Genomic DNA, 17,337 nt, shown 5'->3' with positions numbered 1-17,337 from the left:
AACGGTCAGGGGTCCTTTTACCTTTTATGCCCAGAGAAGGTCCATTTGAATGTTATGAAACCCACCCAACCATAGAGGTGTTTGACAGCTGTATTTAAAAGCTGTCTTTTAAAAAAATAAAAAGGGAAGAGAGGATGAATTAGGCAAAACCATCCCAGCACTCTGGAACTGGACGCCTGCATGATTTCCAGACGGACAAAACACAAAAGGAACAAAGGTTTATTTTGCATTAGTTATGTGCTTGGCACCTACAAACAGAGTCCCCTGCAGAGGGCAAATCTTTATACATTTTCTTTCTTAATATATATTTTACATACCCATTTATTACCCTCTTTTAATATTCATAATATTGATTCCCCTCCCTCCCCCACACACTAGAGACATAAATACATTTATCTACAACACATCAAAACAAATCTCTATACTGCAATTTCTGTATTCTGTTGCTCGGTGCTTGGACTTCCACACGACTTTAAAACTTCTTAGCACGTGCTCTGAATCACTTGTTTGCTTACTTTTAAAAGAGCTGAAGGAAAAGTAAAACCAGAAGAGAACAGTACTTTAGAAAGAAAGAAAATTGGCCATGACTTGATGGTCCAATTGTCAAGCTGGACAGGGGATAAGAAGACTTTCCCCTGATGTTAATAAGTAGCTTTCACCACTCCCCTGGTACATGCAAGATGGCTGGGGTTAGGCTGCAGGCTGCATACTTTCACAGAACAGGCCTAGCCCCTTACAGAACCTGTCATTTGACATTATCACAGTCTGGAGACTTCCTTCCCTTCCAGTTGACTCCTCTGAGTGATATATATTTTAAGCATGCCTTGCTATGGCTTTGCTAATGTTACTTAGGCTATCAATAGCTCAAAGGCACTGAACGTACGTACAATTACCGTATTTTTTCCGTGTATAAGACGGTGCCTTTTGCTTTAAAAAATAGGCAAAAATTGGGTGTCGTCTTATACACAGATAGTGAATGCAGGGGGGGGGGACGTGCGATTAATGGCAGCAGCAAGTAGGAGATTGGCAGCAGCGATTGGGAGGGTGATTGATGGCTGCAGCAAGGCCTGCTATCGATTGGCTGTGGCAATTGGGCAGGCGATTGGCAGCTGCAGCAAGTGGGCGGGTGGACTGGTGGTGGTGGCGGCGAGAGGGCAGAAAATTGGCGGCTGCGGCGAGGTGTGCAATCGGCAGTGGCTGTGGCAAGCGATCGGCAGTAGCAGGCAGGCAGGTGAGCGATTGGCAGAAGTGACCTCCCCCCCCAAAAAAGCTAAACAACTTAATTTCTTAATTTTGGGTTAAAAAAAATAGGGGCTGTCTTATACATGGGGGTGTCTTATACACGAAAAAATACGGTAAACTCCGTTTTCCCCTTACGCAACATTTTCAACACAGAATCTTGTGCAGCAGAGATCCTCTTTTTTTGCTACCAAGCATGTTTAACAGAGGCCTTTCCTTGCAAAGTTAAATAAACCCTTTTTTAATGGTTTAAATCCCCCCTCGCCCTCTTTTCGATGGCACGCTTTCATTAGGAAAATTATTGTCGTCTAGGGAGAGCGAAAGGCCCCCAACAGCAAGAACACCAAAAAAATTTACTCAAGGAAGAGAATGGTCACTTCAAACACAATGTTCTTTTCCTACAGTGGGTGAGAGAAAGCCGTAGATTCAACTTAATGACTGTAGATGACAAGATAGGGAAAGATGGTGATGTTACAACAAGAGCCTCTTACTGGCAGTGCAGATCTAGGAAACGAAGTCTTGTTGCTTGCAGCTGGGAAACAGAAGGAACAGCACACCCACACTGGACTTCCTCTGTTGTGAACAGTTCGCACCAAGTTCAGATAGTTAATGCATATACTATATAGGTCTCCCCACCCCACCCCAGGTTTTCCGCAAACAATGCCATTTTCTTTGTTTATTATTATTTTTTAAATCCATTAGGAACAGAAGCCACTCAGTTACATGACGGTCTTGACTCCAGTCTGCTGCTATCAGGTTCTTTGGGATCTAGCTAAGGATGGCTTGTGTTTCCATTCATTGTTCACAAACAAGTCCTTTTTCAAAAGCTGAAAAGAAACAGGGATGAGATCTCCCATAGAAATGACGAGATCCTCGCTCACTGTCGACCAGGATGGTGGCTCCAAGCACCAGTTAAACCATGTGCACTGACATTTGTGAAGAGGACCCTGGTACAGCCCCGTACTGTCTATTATCGCAAGCATTGGCTGGGGGTTGGCTGTTGCCGGGAGGGCTGATCACATGCATCCCATGATCCATTCCCGTCGACAGATATGGCCTCTCTCCAAAGGCCCCGTTGGAAGGCGAAGAGCAGAGTAAAGTGCTTTGGGTGTTGGCCAGTTTCTCGGGGCTTCCTGCCAACCTCGGAGAAGCTGGGAAATTGTATCCATACAAGTTGTAAGGGTTGTGAAGGGAAAAGGCGTTGTAGGAGCTCTGTTGCATGTGGCCGCCGCTAAACATATGTGAGGAAGATGAAGTGGAGGCAGGGTTGCCAGCTTGCATGACGTACTGGAACTGCGAAGTCGGGAATGACCCCAGCTGGCCGCCGTAAGCTTCCATCTTGCCATTGCTGGGCAGCGAAGGAGGAGCCGGCATCCCTGAGATCAAAGATGGAGTCCGCTGAGGCATGAAGTTTTCAGAGGGCTGAGTGGCAGACGCACCGCCACTCTGCAGCCGGTTGTATCCACTGTCGCCCAACCCTGGGTAGCTCTGCAGGGCAGCCATGTTGCTTCTTGCACATGGGGGATAATCAGAGAGGTTAAGGTTGCACAGCTGGCTCTCCCGGCAGCCGACATTGAAAGAGTTGGGGGCCAAGTGGAAGGCCGGCGGTGAGCATGATGGAGAGAGAAGGTGAGAGGATGCAGAAGGGGAAGGTGTTCCTGTGCTGGATGTGGTTGGAGAAGTGCCTGTGCTGCCCCCTGGAAAACAAAAGCGACAACAAACATTTCTGAGGCAGAATGCAGAACAACCACCAAGCGTCATCATCATGAATAAGGTCTATGAATAATCATAGTTTAGAGGTCCCGGGCCCTAAGGAAGTCAGACTATCCTCCACCAGGGCCAGGGCCTTTTCAGTGATGGCTCCGACCTGGTGGAATGCTCTGTCCCATGAGACCAGGGCCCTGCAGGATTTAACTTCCTTCCGCAGGGCCTGTAAGACAGAGCTATTCCCCTTCCTTCCTTCCCTCCCCCTCCCCCGGGAAAGACTGGTTGGAGTCTTGCTCTTGAGCAACCACGCCAGCACCTGACAGGTTTGATGTCGCCTTATGCTACTGAAGGCAATGGGGCCCTTTATATGTCCAACTTTCCTTTGTCAACAACAAATTGTCACTGCTTTTTTGTGTTGAATATATGCTGTATGGCAATTTATGGACCTCATGGGTATCTAAAGCCATTTGCACATGTTGCCATGCAGCCAGTACATGCAGAATGTAGTCACCCTATATATAGAAATGAGCAAACCAGTGATATTTTATGGAGCAGGCTAGCAGACTTACATCACAGGAGCCTACACAACACAAAACACGGTTGCTGTATGAAGGTTTTATTTTATTTGTTTTTTATCTTATATTTTGGAAATGTAATCCAGTTTTTTTCCTTTAATTTTTTTTTGGGCCCCCAAGAGAGTGGGGCCCTAACCTATAGCTTGTTTAGCTTATACGTAAATCCAACACTGTTTCTATCCTACTTTTGTTTACAATCTCTGGGGTCTTTTGCCAAATATGTGCTATCTGCAAGTGAAAAACACAGGGAGACAACAGGGCTGCTTGAAGCCCCCCGATTATGTAATCGTAGGAAATGAGGGGTATGTTGCGGTCCCAGGAGCATCCCTCTATTTTCTCATATCAAGAAACATAAGAAGGGCCTTTACTCTAGCCAGAAGCTCAGCCTTGCCCTCGCCGGTTTTGGAAGGAGCATTTGGAAAAGTCCCGTATGCTCAGAGACTTTGCACCTGCCCATTAGGAGGCCCCAAACATTTGTTTTTTAGATGTCCCTTTTATGATGAGGAATGCAGAGATACCATTGACCCCCAGCTGGTGAGGCTTGCTGACCTTCCGGATAAGTCTAAACTCAATTTTCTCCTCTTAGGCAAAGCCCACAAGACGACCCCGAAACAAATTACCGTATTTTTTGCTCTATAAGACTCACCTTTTCCCTCCTAAAAAATAAGGGGAAATTTGTGTGCGTCTTATGGAGTGAATGCAGGATGCGCAGCTATCCCAGAAGCCAGAACAGCAAGAGGGATCGTTGCTTTCGCTGCGCAGCGATCGCTCTTGCTGTTCTGACTTCTGGGATTCAGAATATTTTTTTTCTTGTTTTCCTCCTCCAAAAACTAGGTGCGTCTTGTGGTCTGGTGTGTCTTATAGAGCGAAAAATACAGTAGTTCGCTAGGAAAACAGTTGAAGTCGGCCTCTAGGGTGGCAGAACCAGTTTGTATGGGAGCCCAAATTTATAGGTCTTTAGGTGTATATGCGCTTATCTTAGATTTTCATCTTTAAGCTGTTGTTGTACACTGCTTTACATGTATATTTTATTCTTGTGAAAGCTGTCCCAGTTGTGCTTTTTGAGCTGGTCTTTGACTGTAATATTCACCACACGCCACTGATAGGATTCTACTACATGTTTTGTTAGTGACATGTCAATTCCCCCCCCCCCAGCATATTTATGTTGTATCTGGCTTTTGACATAATGGCAGGGGAAAATTGGCTTCATAATGATGTTTGTTAAAAATATTTTGCAGATGACTCTGGCAGATCAAAGACATGGATGAGAACCAGATTACTGCACGGAGGTAAGTGAAATGTTTTCTGCCTCTAATAAAGTCTCCGGTATATTATCTTGCATACAAGACCCAGCTAGCTTTCTATTCAAAACACTTGCACCTAAGATACTTCTAGTATCTCTGAATTTCTGAACCTTGTGACTTGTTGTCCTGTTAACCTGTCAAAAATAAAGAAGAAGAAGAAGAGGAGGAGCAGGAGGATTTGATATCCCGCTTTATCACTACCCGAAGGAGTCTCAAAGCGGCTAACATTCTCCTTTCCCTTCCTTCCCCACAACAAACACTCTGTGAGGTGAGTGGGGCTGAGAGACTTCAGAGAAGTGTGACTGGCCCAAGGTCACCCAGCAGCTGCATGTGGAGGAGCGGGGAAGCGAACCCGGTTCACCAGATTACGAGTCCACCGCTCTTAACCACTACACCGCACAGGATTAAGCCCTGAAGAAGCAAATTGAAAATGGAAAGTGACATGTCTGTTCAGGAGCATCAAAAAATGAATCCATACTAAGGTGCTCTGTGAAGTGTTGGCCACAGATCATTTATTCAGTGAGCAAGGTATTCTTGAGCTGAACTAGTTTCTGAAAGTTATAGGAAAGACTAAGAGTTACTCATGGTGAAGGATGGAGGAGAAACTTGAATCTGTTCACATTTTAATGTGAGCTAATGTAATTCACAGTACCTAAAACAATACTTGAACCGAAAAACAACTATCCAAGACTTTTTTCAGCTGGACTTGCCACAACTCGGTTCCGTAGAAACTTGCATAGAAAAATGTGTATATTTGGGGAAATGCGTACTAATATGTCGACTGCATTTTTCACAAGGAATTGGTTTTTTAAAAAAATAAAATAAAAATCACAAACTGATGTGGAAATGTGGCAAACCGAGCTTAATATTGGGGGGGGGGACTGAAAGAAACCAACATTTTTAGAATGTTCTACTACATGGGGGATGGAAGTGAGAGCTGGACCATAAAGAAGGCTGATCGCCGAAGAATGGATGCTTTTGAATTATGGTGCTAGAGGAGACTCTTGAGAGTCCCATGGACTGCAAGAAGATCAAACTTATCCATTCTTAAGGAAATCAGCCCTGAGTGCTCACTGGAAGGACAGATCCTGAAGCTGAGACTCCAATACTCTGGCCGACTCGTGAGAAGAGAAGACTCCCTGGGAAAGACCCTGATGTTGGGAAAGATGGAGGGCACAAGGAGAAGGGGACGACAGAGGACGAGATGGTTGGACAGTGTTCTTGAAGCTACAAACATGAGTCTGACCAAACTGCGGGAGGCAGTGGAAGACAGGAGTGCCTGGCGTGCTCTGGTCCAGGGGGTCACGAAGAGTCGGACACGACTAAACGACTCAACAACAACAACTGCATGGGGCATACACTCAAACCACTGTTGCCTGTGTTCACAAGAGTTTGTGGGGTTCAGGGATGCTAGGCTGCTGGGTTTTTAGCATTTCAAATCATGAAAATTATATATGTCAGAAGGAAAGCAGAAGTACAAAAGAAAGAGGCATGTACACTAGGGAGGATGCTGTGTCTGATGGTACCACTTCCAAGTTATTGTCTATGTCAAACCTGAGATCCAGGAAAGGGAACTTCACAATGGGGAGTCCCATTCTGGACAATGCTAGAGAACCTCTAAGAAGAGCAAGAGACAGAGTTTTCCCTGTCCTTCCGCACACCAGTGGAAGTGCAAGAAATTACACTGCAACCATCCATGCCTTTTCCTCTAACCTCATCAAACGCAGCAGGTGCAACCCCATGTGACCAGAGGAATCAGCAAGGTTCACAATAGCAGTAGCTGATGCTTATCAGTTCCCTTCAGGCTGACATTCCTCCATCAATTATCCACAGAATGCTGAGTATTGGATTTGGAAGTCGCTGGCATTCAGCCCCCACATTTCCTGTACACACCGTCCATGGAATTTTCCACCAGATGATTACAGAAGGTCACAAATTGGAGCTATTACACATATAACCTGGGAATTATAAAACACTTGAGAAATACCCATCACTGTGACAGGCATATGTATGTGCAGAAGGAAGGCCAGCAATGGGCTTTGGAGAGCCAGAAGGGCAAAAGAATTAGACTTTGGCTAAAGATACGTGGCTCCAAGTCCTTGCTCGGCCCAGTATACCTCAACCCAGTATACCTGAAGGAGCACTTCCACCCCCATCATTCAGCCCAGACACTGAGGTCCAGCTACAAGGGCCTTCTGGCAGTTCCCTCACTGCAAGAAGTGAAGCTACAGGGAGCCAGGCAGAGGGCCTTCCCAGTGGTGGCACCTGCCCTGTGGAATGCCCTCTCATCAGATGCCAAGGAAATAACTATCTGACTTTTAGAAGTAATCTGAAGGCAGCCCTGTTTAGGGAAGTTTTTAGATGTTTTATCGCATTATTATTATTATTATTATTATTATTATTATTATTATTCTGTTGGGAGCTGCCCAGAGTAGCTGGGGGGGAAACCTAGCCAGATGGGTGGGGTATAAATAATAAATCATCATCATCATCATTGCTCAGTCCATGAAGCCCACAGTGTAAACGTGAGCCAGCCATGGTTTTCTCAGCCTGGGTTGATAAGAGGATAAAATTTGGGCAAGCCTTAAGGTGCATTGATTTGGGCTCCTTGCAGGAAGAGCAGGATACAAATGTGACAGATGAAGATCCCCTGCTGGAGGCAAAACTACCCAATGTCTTGGTCCTACTCCCATCGCAGTGTGAAAAGGGCTCAATGCACTCATGGATGACACAGCACTGGAGAACTAAACCTGCTTGGCACAAGCTGAGAATTACCTGAGGATAGTAATTTTTCTCAATCGTTTGTGCTTCAAAGTGAAGGATTCTAAACCAGTTGCTACACATTTGTAAGGCTGGGGCTGGGGTTAATGAGTTTTGGCAAACCCTCTGCCCGCAGAGCCATTGCTAGCATCTCCTATCTGTGTTGTCTGAGAAAAAGAATTGTGTCTAGGAGCCAGCAACAGCTTCTGCACTCTTGGAAAATGACATAGTACAGAGTTACTGGAACTCTTCTCCCTCCCTAAATGTTCTTCATTAAAGTCAAGAAGCAGAGCCAAATATTTTTAATAATGAGAACCTGGATCGGGTTCAACTTGGTTTCAAAAATACCCCCAAAACATTTAAAGTGTTTAATAGTTTTTTGGCTCTCCCCAGTCCATAACATCTCATTGCCATGTGCATTTAATTAATCTCAAACCTGCTTCGTCCCAAGCTCAGTGTCGGTGACGTCATTCGTAAAATGTTCAGCTCTTCCAGAGCCCTTATGTTTTGAAGTGTATCTCTATTATTTTGGCCGCTTTTTTTAAAGCTGGGTAAAGGTAAAGGTAAAGGTACCCCTGCCCGAACGGGCCAGTCTTGACAGACTCTGGGGTTTGTGCGCCCATCTCACATCTATTGGCCGGGGGCCAGCGCTGTCCGGAGACACTTCCGGGTCACGTGGCCAGCGTGACAACGCTGCTCTGGCGAGCCAGAGCCGCACACGGAACGCCGTTTACCTTCCCGCTGGTAAGCGGTACCTATTTATCTACTTGCCCCCGGGGGTGCTTTCGAACTGCTAGGTGGGCAGGCGCTGGGACCGAGCAGCGGGAGCGCACCCCGCCGCGGGGATTCGAACCGCCGACCTTTCGATCGGCAAGCCCTAGGCGTTGAGGCTTTAGCCCACAGCGCCACCCGCGTCCCTTAAAGCTGGGTAGAGCCAGGTTATTGGTTTAAACCAGCTAGATGCTTCTTTTTCTGTAAAACAAACAGGATTCTACAGAAGGTCTTTTGCACCTGTCATTTTCCTGATCTCTTTTGGCCAGAGAGATGACAGCTTTCTTAGGAGAAAGACGCGATGCCCTGGTCTGGCAAAATGCCACTTACTTGCTCAGTAATGTTATTGATGAGCAAGCCTTTAAAAATCAAACAAGCAGTCGCACACAGAACATGATGTGCTGTTGTACACAAGTTAAAACCATTGCTCAGGGAACCTCAGCATTCCTTGGAAGGTTTTTAGAGATGCCATAATGAGAATATCATCAAGGAGCTGATGTTACAATCAATTTTAGTACAGGCAGCAATATTTAGACACATCCAACTGATGAGCAATCGCCAATGTGGAGGTGCTTTTTGACCGGGAAGAAGACAGAATGGGGGCAGAACAGGGCTGAAATGGAACCCCTCTGCAAAATAGTCCTCTCCTGTAGTCATAGGGTAGGCATATTGGCATCTTAGAAACAAGGTTCTGGTTGTGTTTAGGGCTTAGAAATACTAAGTATTAAGTATTACTTGGTTCTGATTTAGTCCCCTGCTGCAACGACATTTAATCTATTATCAAATTCCCTGGTTGTCCCAAATTTACCTCTTTGTTTCAAAAAGTGTGGACAATAAAATCATTTTAAAAAATAATAATGGACAAGCTATACCCACATGCCACTTCCTCACCACCATCATCCTTCCCTTCCTGTGTGCAGCCACTGGAGATTTTTAGATACGTTCTACATAAGTCACATTCTTATTTCACACAGAGAAACTGTGAGGTCCAAGAAATTTTGGCATCGCTCTGGAAAATCCAAGAATGTCCAGAATCCTCTGCAGTGCTCTGCAGGGTGGGGTTCCACAGTAAGGTACAAGGTAAAGGTAAAGGACCCCTGGATGGTTAAGTCTAGTCAAAGGCGACTATGGGGTTGTGGGGCTCATCTCTCTTTCAGGCTGAGGGAGCCGGCATTTGTCCACAGACAACTTTCAGGTTCATGTGGACAGCATGACTAAACCACTTCTGGTGCAACAAAACACCGTGATGGAAACCAGAGCGCACGGAAATGCTGTTTACCTTCCCGCCACAGTGGTACCTATTTATCTACTTGCACTGGCGTGCTTTCGAACTGCTAGGTTGGCAGGAGGTTGGACAGAGCAATGGGAGCTCACTCTGTCACAGGGATTTGAACCGCTGACCTGCTGATCGGCAAGCCCAAGAGGCTCAGTGCTTTAGACCACAGCGCCAGCCCAAGAGGCTCAGTGGTTTAGACCACAGCGCCACCCACGCCCCTTTTGGTTCCACAGTATATGGGTCCCAACAGATGCATTCAGTCATAGGTGCCAACTCCCTGGGGCCCTGGGTGCCCAGGCACCCACAAAATTCTCCATGAAGGAGCTGGACACCCGAAAATTTAGGCACCAGTACCATGCACTGGGACTAAGCCTGCATTCAGTCCAACTCTTATTCATCCTGAGGAAAAACCTATATTCTGGCATCTGTCCTTGGTAAATCACTGCCCAAATTTTCTCCCCATTTTGCCTTCAGAGGAGATATTAGGATGCCTTTCAAAATGTCTGTTAATATAGCCAAGGAAGTTTTTCAGATTTTTAGCCCCCCCCCCCCCGTAACAGATCTGAGTATGGGGACACATTTATTGTGGGTGGAGCTAACTTTTACTCAGAGAAAATCTATTGAAATTAGTAGACCTAATTTAGTCATTGGTATAATCTGAGTAGGCCTAGCATTAATTTTCAGCCCTTTTGTAGTTACCTGTGTTTGCAGGTACCAATTTTTCGCCCCATAGGGCGCACTTTTCCCCCTCCAAAAATGAAGGGGAAATGTGTGTGCATCCTATGGGGCGAATGCAGGCTTTCGCTGAAGCCTGGAGAGTTAGAGGGGTCGGTGCGCACCGATGCCTCTATCTCTACAGGCTTCAGGAAGCTATCCGCAAGCCTTGCAAGCCCGGCGGGAGTTCCCGCGGGCTCACAAGGCTTGCGGGCAGCAGCCTGCAGCCCAAAGCACGGGGCGCCCTCTGGAGGGGGGCTGGGGGGGAATAAATTTATTTATTCATCCCCCCCAAAAAAAAAACACACGAGGTGCATCCTATGGGCTGGTGCGCCCTATAGGACGAAAAATACGGTAACTACAAAAACATGGATGGAGAGGAGCAGCACTCCCTGTGAAGGAACATCAGTGGTGTTTTGGGGTCCTCCTAGAACTGATTCTGGAGTCTCTTCCACCAAAGGGACTTTCTAATGTGTGACACAAATAGCTTTACTGTAGCCAGTTTTAATATGTATCATTTCTTACGCTTTGCTGTTACAGTAATAGGCTTTAGGAGTTTCACAGTTGTTGCTTTTAAAGTGGCGGTTGTGTTTCTTACTGTTTCAAGAAACTGTTTGCTGAATCTTACAATTACTTTGTCTGCCACTCTGAGCGCTTCTAGAAGATGAGAAAAATATAGACAATAAAAAATAAATAAAGGCTTGCACAGAAGAATTTCTTAGTGAAACGGACGTGCCGAAATCTGTCGTCTGGGCTGTGCTTCTCACATTGTTTCACGACCTAATCCTGCTAATGTCCTCCTAAGCCCCTCTAGAAAGAAAGAAGCCAACTACAAAACATTTATAATGACTGAGATCTTTGTGGGCTGGGACTTTCAGTTATGTAAAAAGCACAGAGGAAGGAAGGAAGGAAGGAAGGAAGGAAGGAAGGAAGGAAGGAAGGAAGGAAGGAAGGAAGGAAGGAAGGTTGGTTGAGTTAATCTCATTTATTTATTTATTTGGCAACAGCTTGCTTGTTTTTGTTTATTGGAATCAGTTTTGACTTTCTGACCTAATTCTCCTAAAGGAAAGTGACATAAATGGAAAACAACAATTATTTACAAGCTACTTGTAGGGAATACTTTGGACAACCTATCCCCATACGCTGACCTAGACCCTGTGATCATCACCCCAGGCCTTAAGTGTGCCTCCTCTGCAGGAGGTCTGGAGAATGACAACATGAGATCGGGCCTTTTCTGCTGTGGTTCCCTGCTTGTGGAATGCTCTCCCCAGGAAGCCTCGCCTGGTGCCTTCATTACATATATTTGGGCACCAGACAAAAATGTTCCTCTTCTCCCAGGCCTTTGGCTGATTAAACAACCATTTGTAACTGAAAACCAATGAAATACATTTTATTCTTTTAAATGGCCTTTTAAACTGGGGGAGGGCTATTTTTTTCCGTTTGTTACCATGTTATGCATTTTTGTGTTTTCATATTGTAAACTGCCCTGTGATCCTTGGGTGAAGGGAGGTATATAAATGTAATTAATAATCATAATTTATATATGTCAAAAGCCTGTAAAATGCTGACGAGTCCACAGATCAGCCCTGAACCTCTCTTGTTCAGCAACTCAGAAAGCACTGAGTCCATGTTTTGCACGGTGGTCATAAAAGTCCAGCTGAATCGTAAGGAAGTTAGTTACAAAGAACATAATCTTCCACACATGAGCAGGAGTCCAGGGGGCAAACATTGTGTTGAGCCTGATTCTAGTTGTTTAGCAATGGGCCACAGGTCTTCAGTCGGTTCCATATAAGATTCAGATGGTTGTTTCCAGGGCTAGCAACGTGGCTAAAGGGTAAAGGTAAAGGGACCCCTGACCATTAGGTCCAGTTGTGACCGACTCTGGGGTTGCGGCGCTCATCTCGCTTTACTGGCCGAAGGAGCCGGCGTACAGCTTCCGGGTCATGTGGCCAGCATGACTAAGCCACTTCTGGTGAACCAGAGCAGCACACGGAAATGCCGTTTACCTTCCCGCCGGAGCGGTACCTATTTATCTACTTGCACTTTGATGTGCTTTCGAACTGATAGGTTGGCAGGAGCTGGGACCGAGCAACGGGAGCTCACCCCGTCGCAGGGATTCGAATAGCCGACCTTCTGATCAGCAAGTCCTAGGCTCTGTGGTTTAACCCACAGCACCACCCATGTCCCTTGGGCTAGCATAGGCAGCATTATTAAATTGCTCTTAGCTGTTGGTTCTACTGGGTTCAATGTTTTACATAGCTGGAAAAATGCAAAGCCGCCCGTCTCTTCCAGGGTGTCAAATCCTTATGCCTTTAAAACTTCCCGTTTTGCTTGAGCTTAGCTATCCTTGAGGGTCTCTTCGGAAAGCTGCACACAAAATGAAGACCATAAAAGCTGTAGGTGTAAAGTCATTTATGACTTTGGCAAATGGGTCCTGAACTAGGGACAAATTTTAGTTGATGCCATCCTGAATGAGCAGCCAAGGCAACAGTTGGTAGTAAGTCTGCAGGGAGCTCACCGGTCACATGGTCTTGGCTTGCTTCCTGGTTTTTCAGCTGCCAAATTGCATTTAAAGAAGCTAAAAATACATGAAATATTTTCCTTTCCTTATATTACTTGACTGTGTCAGCAGTTGCTGCGGCCGATATGAACATGTCATTTGATAGCCACTGGGGCAGAAGGTTATCAGTGCAGCTATGGATTCAAGGCCTGGTGGTCCATTTAATCACTGTAGCAGAAAATGCCACACTTGGCCTGATAATCCAAGGATGCTCACAAGCAAATGTGCAGCTAAAACATGCCCCAGGCTCCGAGTCAAAGCCTTTAGGCACAGGGCTACCTTTCACAGTCTTGTAGTAGCTACATGGGATGAGGGAGACATGTGATCTGATCTCCCAACATTTTATTTTAAAAACAGCTCTGGGGCATTCTGAATTTGATCAGAGCAAATATATTGAGGAGGGGGTGTCAACTTTTTACTCCCAAGGCATTATAAAGTTCTATATTGACACCACCACTAGAAAAAGGGGGGGAAAGGGGGGGGAGACTGCTATTAGCCTGGCCACACATGTAAGTTGTAGAAAGTACTATTTACCTACAATGTTTTGACCCAGGGTATCAATCAAACAGAACAGAACAGATATTCCAGTCCTAGGCAGTTGAAATATACTCGGAGTTGAGTTTGAATTTCATGCGCTTTATTCAACTCGTAGTAGCAATGAATGAAACTTTCCCCAAAACGTCTGCTATATATACATTATTTACCCAGTGGGCCCCGCGTGATTGGCTAATTACGGGCTGCTCCTGTAGGCCAATCAGGTTGTGGATTCACTTCCTCCAGAAGCCTGATTGGCTGCTCATGCAGGCCAATCAGGTTGCTGATTCACTTCCAACAGGAGCTGGATTGGGTGGCTCCTGCGGACCAATCAGACTGCTGCATTCTGGATCCTATTGTTCTAGGATTCAGCTCAGTACATAAGAGGGGCAAATCACTAAAAGCCATGCTACCTGAGGTCTTTGCATGTAGCATTAATGGAACATAATCAGCAACAGAGATTGTATGTATTTGGGTTTGGTGTTAAATTCTTGAAAGAGCTTTGGAGTGGGCGAGAGAGAATTTTCAGCAGCACCCAGGAAATACCTCTGAAATTTGGATAGGTGCAGTGCTTTTTTTGGGGGGGTGCAGGGGGACGCCTACCCCTAAACATTTTGTGAATCTTTGCACTTTTGTCCATTTACTGTATTTATTTTCCCCGATTTGAATGATAAAATGGAGATTTTCTTGGGTCAAAATGAGAGTACCCCTAAACATTTTTTGGGGGGGAGCACTGGATAGGTCACAAATCTGACAAAACGGAATGATACAGAAGCTTCCTCGTCATACATTTAAATAAACTGTGGACTGAGGAAGCAGTAGTTAAATTATATCAGAACAGTGGGGGCCATGGGACTTAATGTACCTCAGAAACACTTGCTGACTCCTCCCAATTTTATCCAAATCGTGAATCACCCTCAGCCCCCAATAGCCTTCGAACACGGGAGCTAAGAAGAGGTCACAAAATGTAATGGTCCCCTTTGCCCACCCAAACCTCACAGTTCAATCACTATGGATGAAGCGGTGGGCTAGCTATTCTACTTATTCATTTCATAAAATTTATACACCGCTTTATTATTATTATTTTTAAAAAAATAATAATTCAAAGCAGTTTACAAAAAGATAAAACAAGAAAATCAATAACAATTTACAAGGGTACTTTAAAACACACAAAAGTTTTTAAAAAATACTTAAAGAGATTAAAATTACCTCAACTTTTTAAGCACCCGGGGAGGCTTGCCTAAACAATAATGTTTTTAGCAGGTGCCAAAAATGCATACGGTGAAGGTGCCTGCTTGTTATCAATAGGCAGGGAGTTCCAACTGGTTTAATAGCCATTCCTTCTCTCCCAGTAAATTCTTCCAATGAAATTTAGCACAAGAGAGTGGGTTGTTGTTTTTTTAAAAGCATGGTTTCCATGAGGTTTACTGCCACTGTTCGACTTTGGTTGCTGATCTTTCATTTTGTTTTTTTGCTAACGGTTTTTGTGCAATTGTGAGGGCATAATCTTTTATCTAAACAAACTCTGAGAGGTCTAGTTCCATACAAGGAGCCATGGCTCTCTTCTAGAGAATTCTTAACGCCTACATCAAACTGCCATTTCTGGGATTTCTTCAAGGGAAACCATGATAATTAGGCTGGTAGGGAACTGACAGAAGTTTACAGCATAAATATGCCTTATATTTATTGACAAGGGAAGGCAGCAAAGCAGTACAGCTCCTCCCTGCTTTCTTGGTCACCGCCCAGGAGGCAATCCTTGGCTCTGGGGCAGATCCTCCTGGTGATCCCTCAAAAGACCACCCTTGGGCATAGTTGCCTGGGAGAATGCAAACCACAGTGGGGATATTGTGACAAGCACACTGGAAATGTTGCCACTTTTCCCAGGAAAAAATAACAGCGGAGGTTTATTTCAGCCCTGGCCTTTGCTAAAGGCAGGGATCGTCTATCAGGGCTCCATGTTCCTTGGCAGGGACAAGGAGATGGAAAAAGCAGCAGGGAAGCAGTGCGGGAACAGTAAACTTACAAATGAGGAGCTTTGTCTCAACTGGCAGATGAACAAGGGAAGAAATAAGGAAGGCAGAAGAGAGAAAGAAGTCAGCCACATACGTACAAGGAAACCCAATGCTGAACTGAAAATGCATTGACGTTCCCACCACCACCATTACGTTGACCAGACACCTTTCATTGTAAGTTCATTTAAGTAGACATCCTCTTTCTCTATCAAGAAGAAACCGTATATTGATTCAAACCATGGGCTCCTGCAGCCTAGCATTGTCTGTTCCAGGCATAGGGAACCTATGGCCCTCCAGATATTGTCAAGCTACAACTCCCATGTATGGGGTGCTAGGGGAGGGGTAGTACCTGATGGGGGACATGTCATGCTCCTTCTGGGGTAGCTTGCCCACCTTCGGTCCCTACTTGCACTCAGCTCTTACCTGTGGCTCCTAAAAGCTGTCGGCATTTGACAGGGGCCACACCCCAGGAAACAGCTTTGACTGGCCGGATAAACCAGGTGAGGGTAGCCAATGGGGCTCAGCCCCTCAGCGAGTTAGGGACTTCCCCTGCATGCAAAGACGGGCTCTGACGGATTGAGCAGACAAAACCAATAGTGGGCCCAATGGTCAAGAAGGCAGTTTCTGCACGTGTTGTAGAGGGAAATGGGGGGCAGATGGGGCTCGTCAACCTGGGAAGGTAGCCCATGGAGAAAAAGGACCCTGAACCTCTGCTACCTAGAATCATAGAATCATAGAGTTGGAAGAGACCACAAGGGCCATCGAGTCCAACCCCCTGCCAAGCAGGAAACACCATCAGAGCACTCCTGACATATGGTTGTCAAGCCTCTGCTTAAAGACCTCCAAAGGAGGAGACTCCACCCCACTCCTTGGCAGCAAATTCCACTGTCAAACAGCTCTTACTGTCAGGAAGTTCTTCCTAATGTTTAGGTGGAATCTTCTTTCTTGTAGTTTGGATCCATTGCTCCGTGTCCGCTTCTCTGGAGCAGCAGAAAACAACCTTTCTCCCTCCTCTATGTGACATCCTTTTATATATTTGAACATGGCTATCATATCACCCCTTAACCTCCTCTTCTCCAGGCTAAACATGCCCAGCTCCCTTAGCCGTTCCTCATAAGGCATCGTTTCCAGGCCTTTGACCATTTTGGTTGCCCTCCTCTGGACACGTTCCAGTTTGTCAGTGTCCTTCTTGAACCTTGTGGGATATCTTCAGGAGAAGAAAAGGCTAAGGAGTAAACCTTACACAAATCCAGAGTGGACGGCTGGAAGGCACCTTGTACGCCTCCTTCCGGCAACTCCTGCAGCCAAGCTGGTGACAAACGCACTGCTCTGCTTTCCTTTGGACCACATCAGGGAGGCCGAGAGGAAGGTCTTGTCACACTGCCCAGGCCTGCGCCCTGAGGAGGCCACTTCAATTTCTCTTCACCCTTTGAGGAGCACTTCATTGTCTCTCAAGGCAGATGGATGCCAACAACAAAGTGTTGTTGGCACCCAACAACATCTGGAGGGATCCAGATTCCCCCAGCCCTGTCCTACTCCAACTGACTGCAATTCTCCCAAGTTTTCAGGCAAAGAGGCCTTTCCTAGGCCTTGCGTCTGAAATCTTGCTTCCTTAAGTGGGAGGTTCAGCTGGGGATCTTCCAAACTCAAAGCACATGTGCCTCTCTCTCCCATACAGGAGGGGTGTTAGCCCAAATATGAACTACCCATACAGAGGGCTTTGCAATGGCTATAAAGTGCCCCTGTTACGAAATCTCCCCTGTTTCTGAAACTAGTAGCTGAACTTTTTCTGGTTTATATCTCTGCACGGCTGTCAAGAGTCCCAGGACTATCAGGGATTCAGCTGGATACCATATGCCCATTAGAGCGGCTCTGCAGTTGCTTC

At 45.8% G+C, this 17,337-nt stretch overlaps 1 protein-coding gene across 1 annotated transcript in view; it reads right to left on the bottom strand.

Moving 5' to 3' along the window:
* Window positions 1-203: 203 nt before the first annotated feature.
* Window positions 204-17,337, bottom strand: part of TBX15 (T-box transcription factor 15) — a 97,864-nt gene continuing 80,730 nt past the window's right edge. The window contains exon 8 of the mRNA XM_082206085.1: window positions 204-2,936. Within this exon, the coding sequence (XP_082062211.1) occupies window positions 2,152-2,936 (785 nt within the window). The 3' untranslated portion in view covers window positions 204-2,151. The remainder of the gene's footprint in view (window positions 2,937-17,337) is intronic.

The sequence above is a fragment of the Podarcis vaucheri genome, assembly GCF_965113315.1.
Source record: "Podarcis vaucheri genome assembly, chromosome: 17".
Lineage (NCBI taxonomy): Eukaryota > Metazoa > Chordata > Lepidosauria > Squamata > Lacertidae > Podarcis > Podarcis vaucheri.
This window is presented reverse-complemented; position numbering and strand designations above follow the sequence as displayed.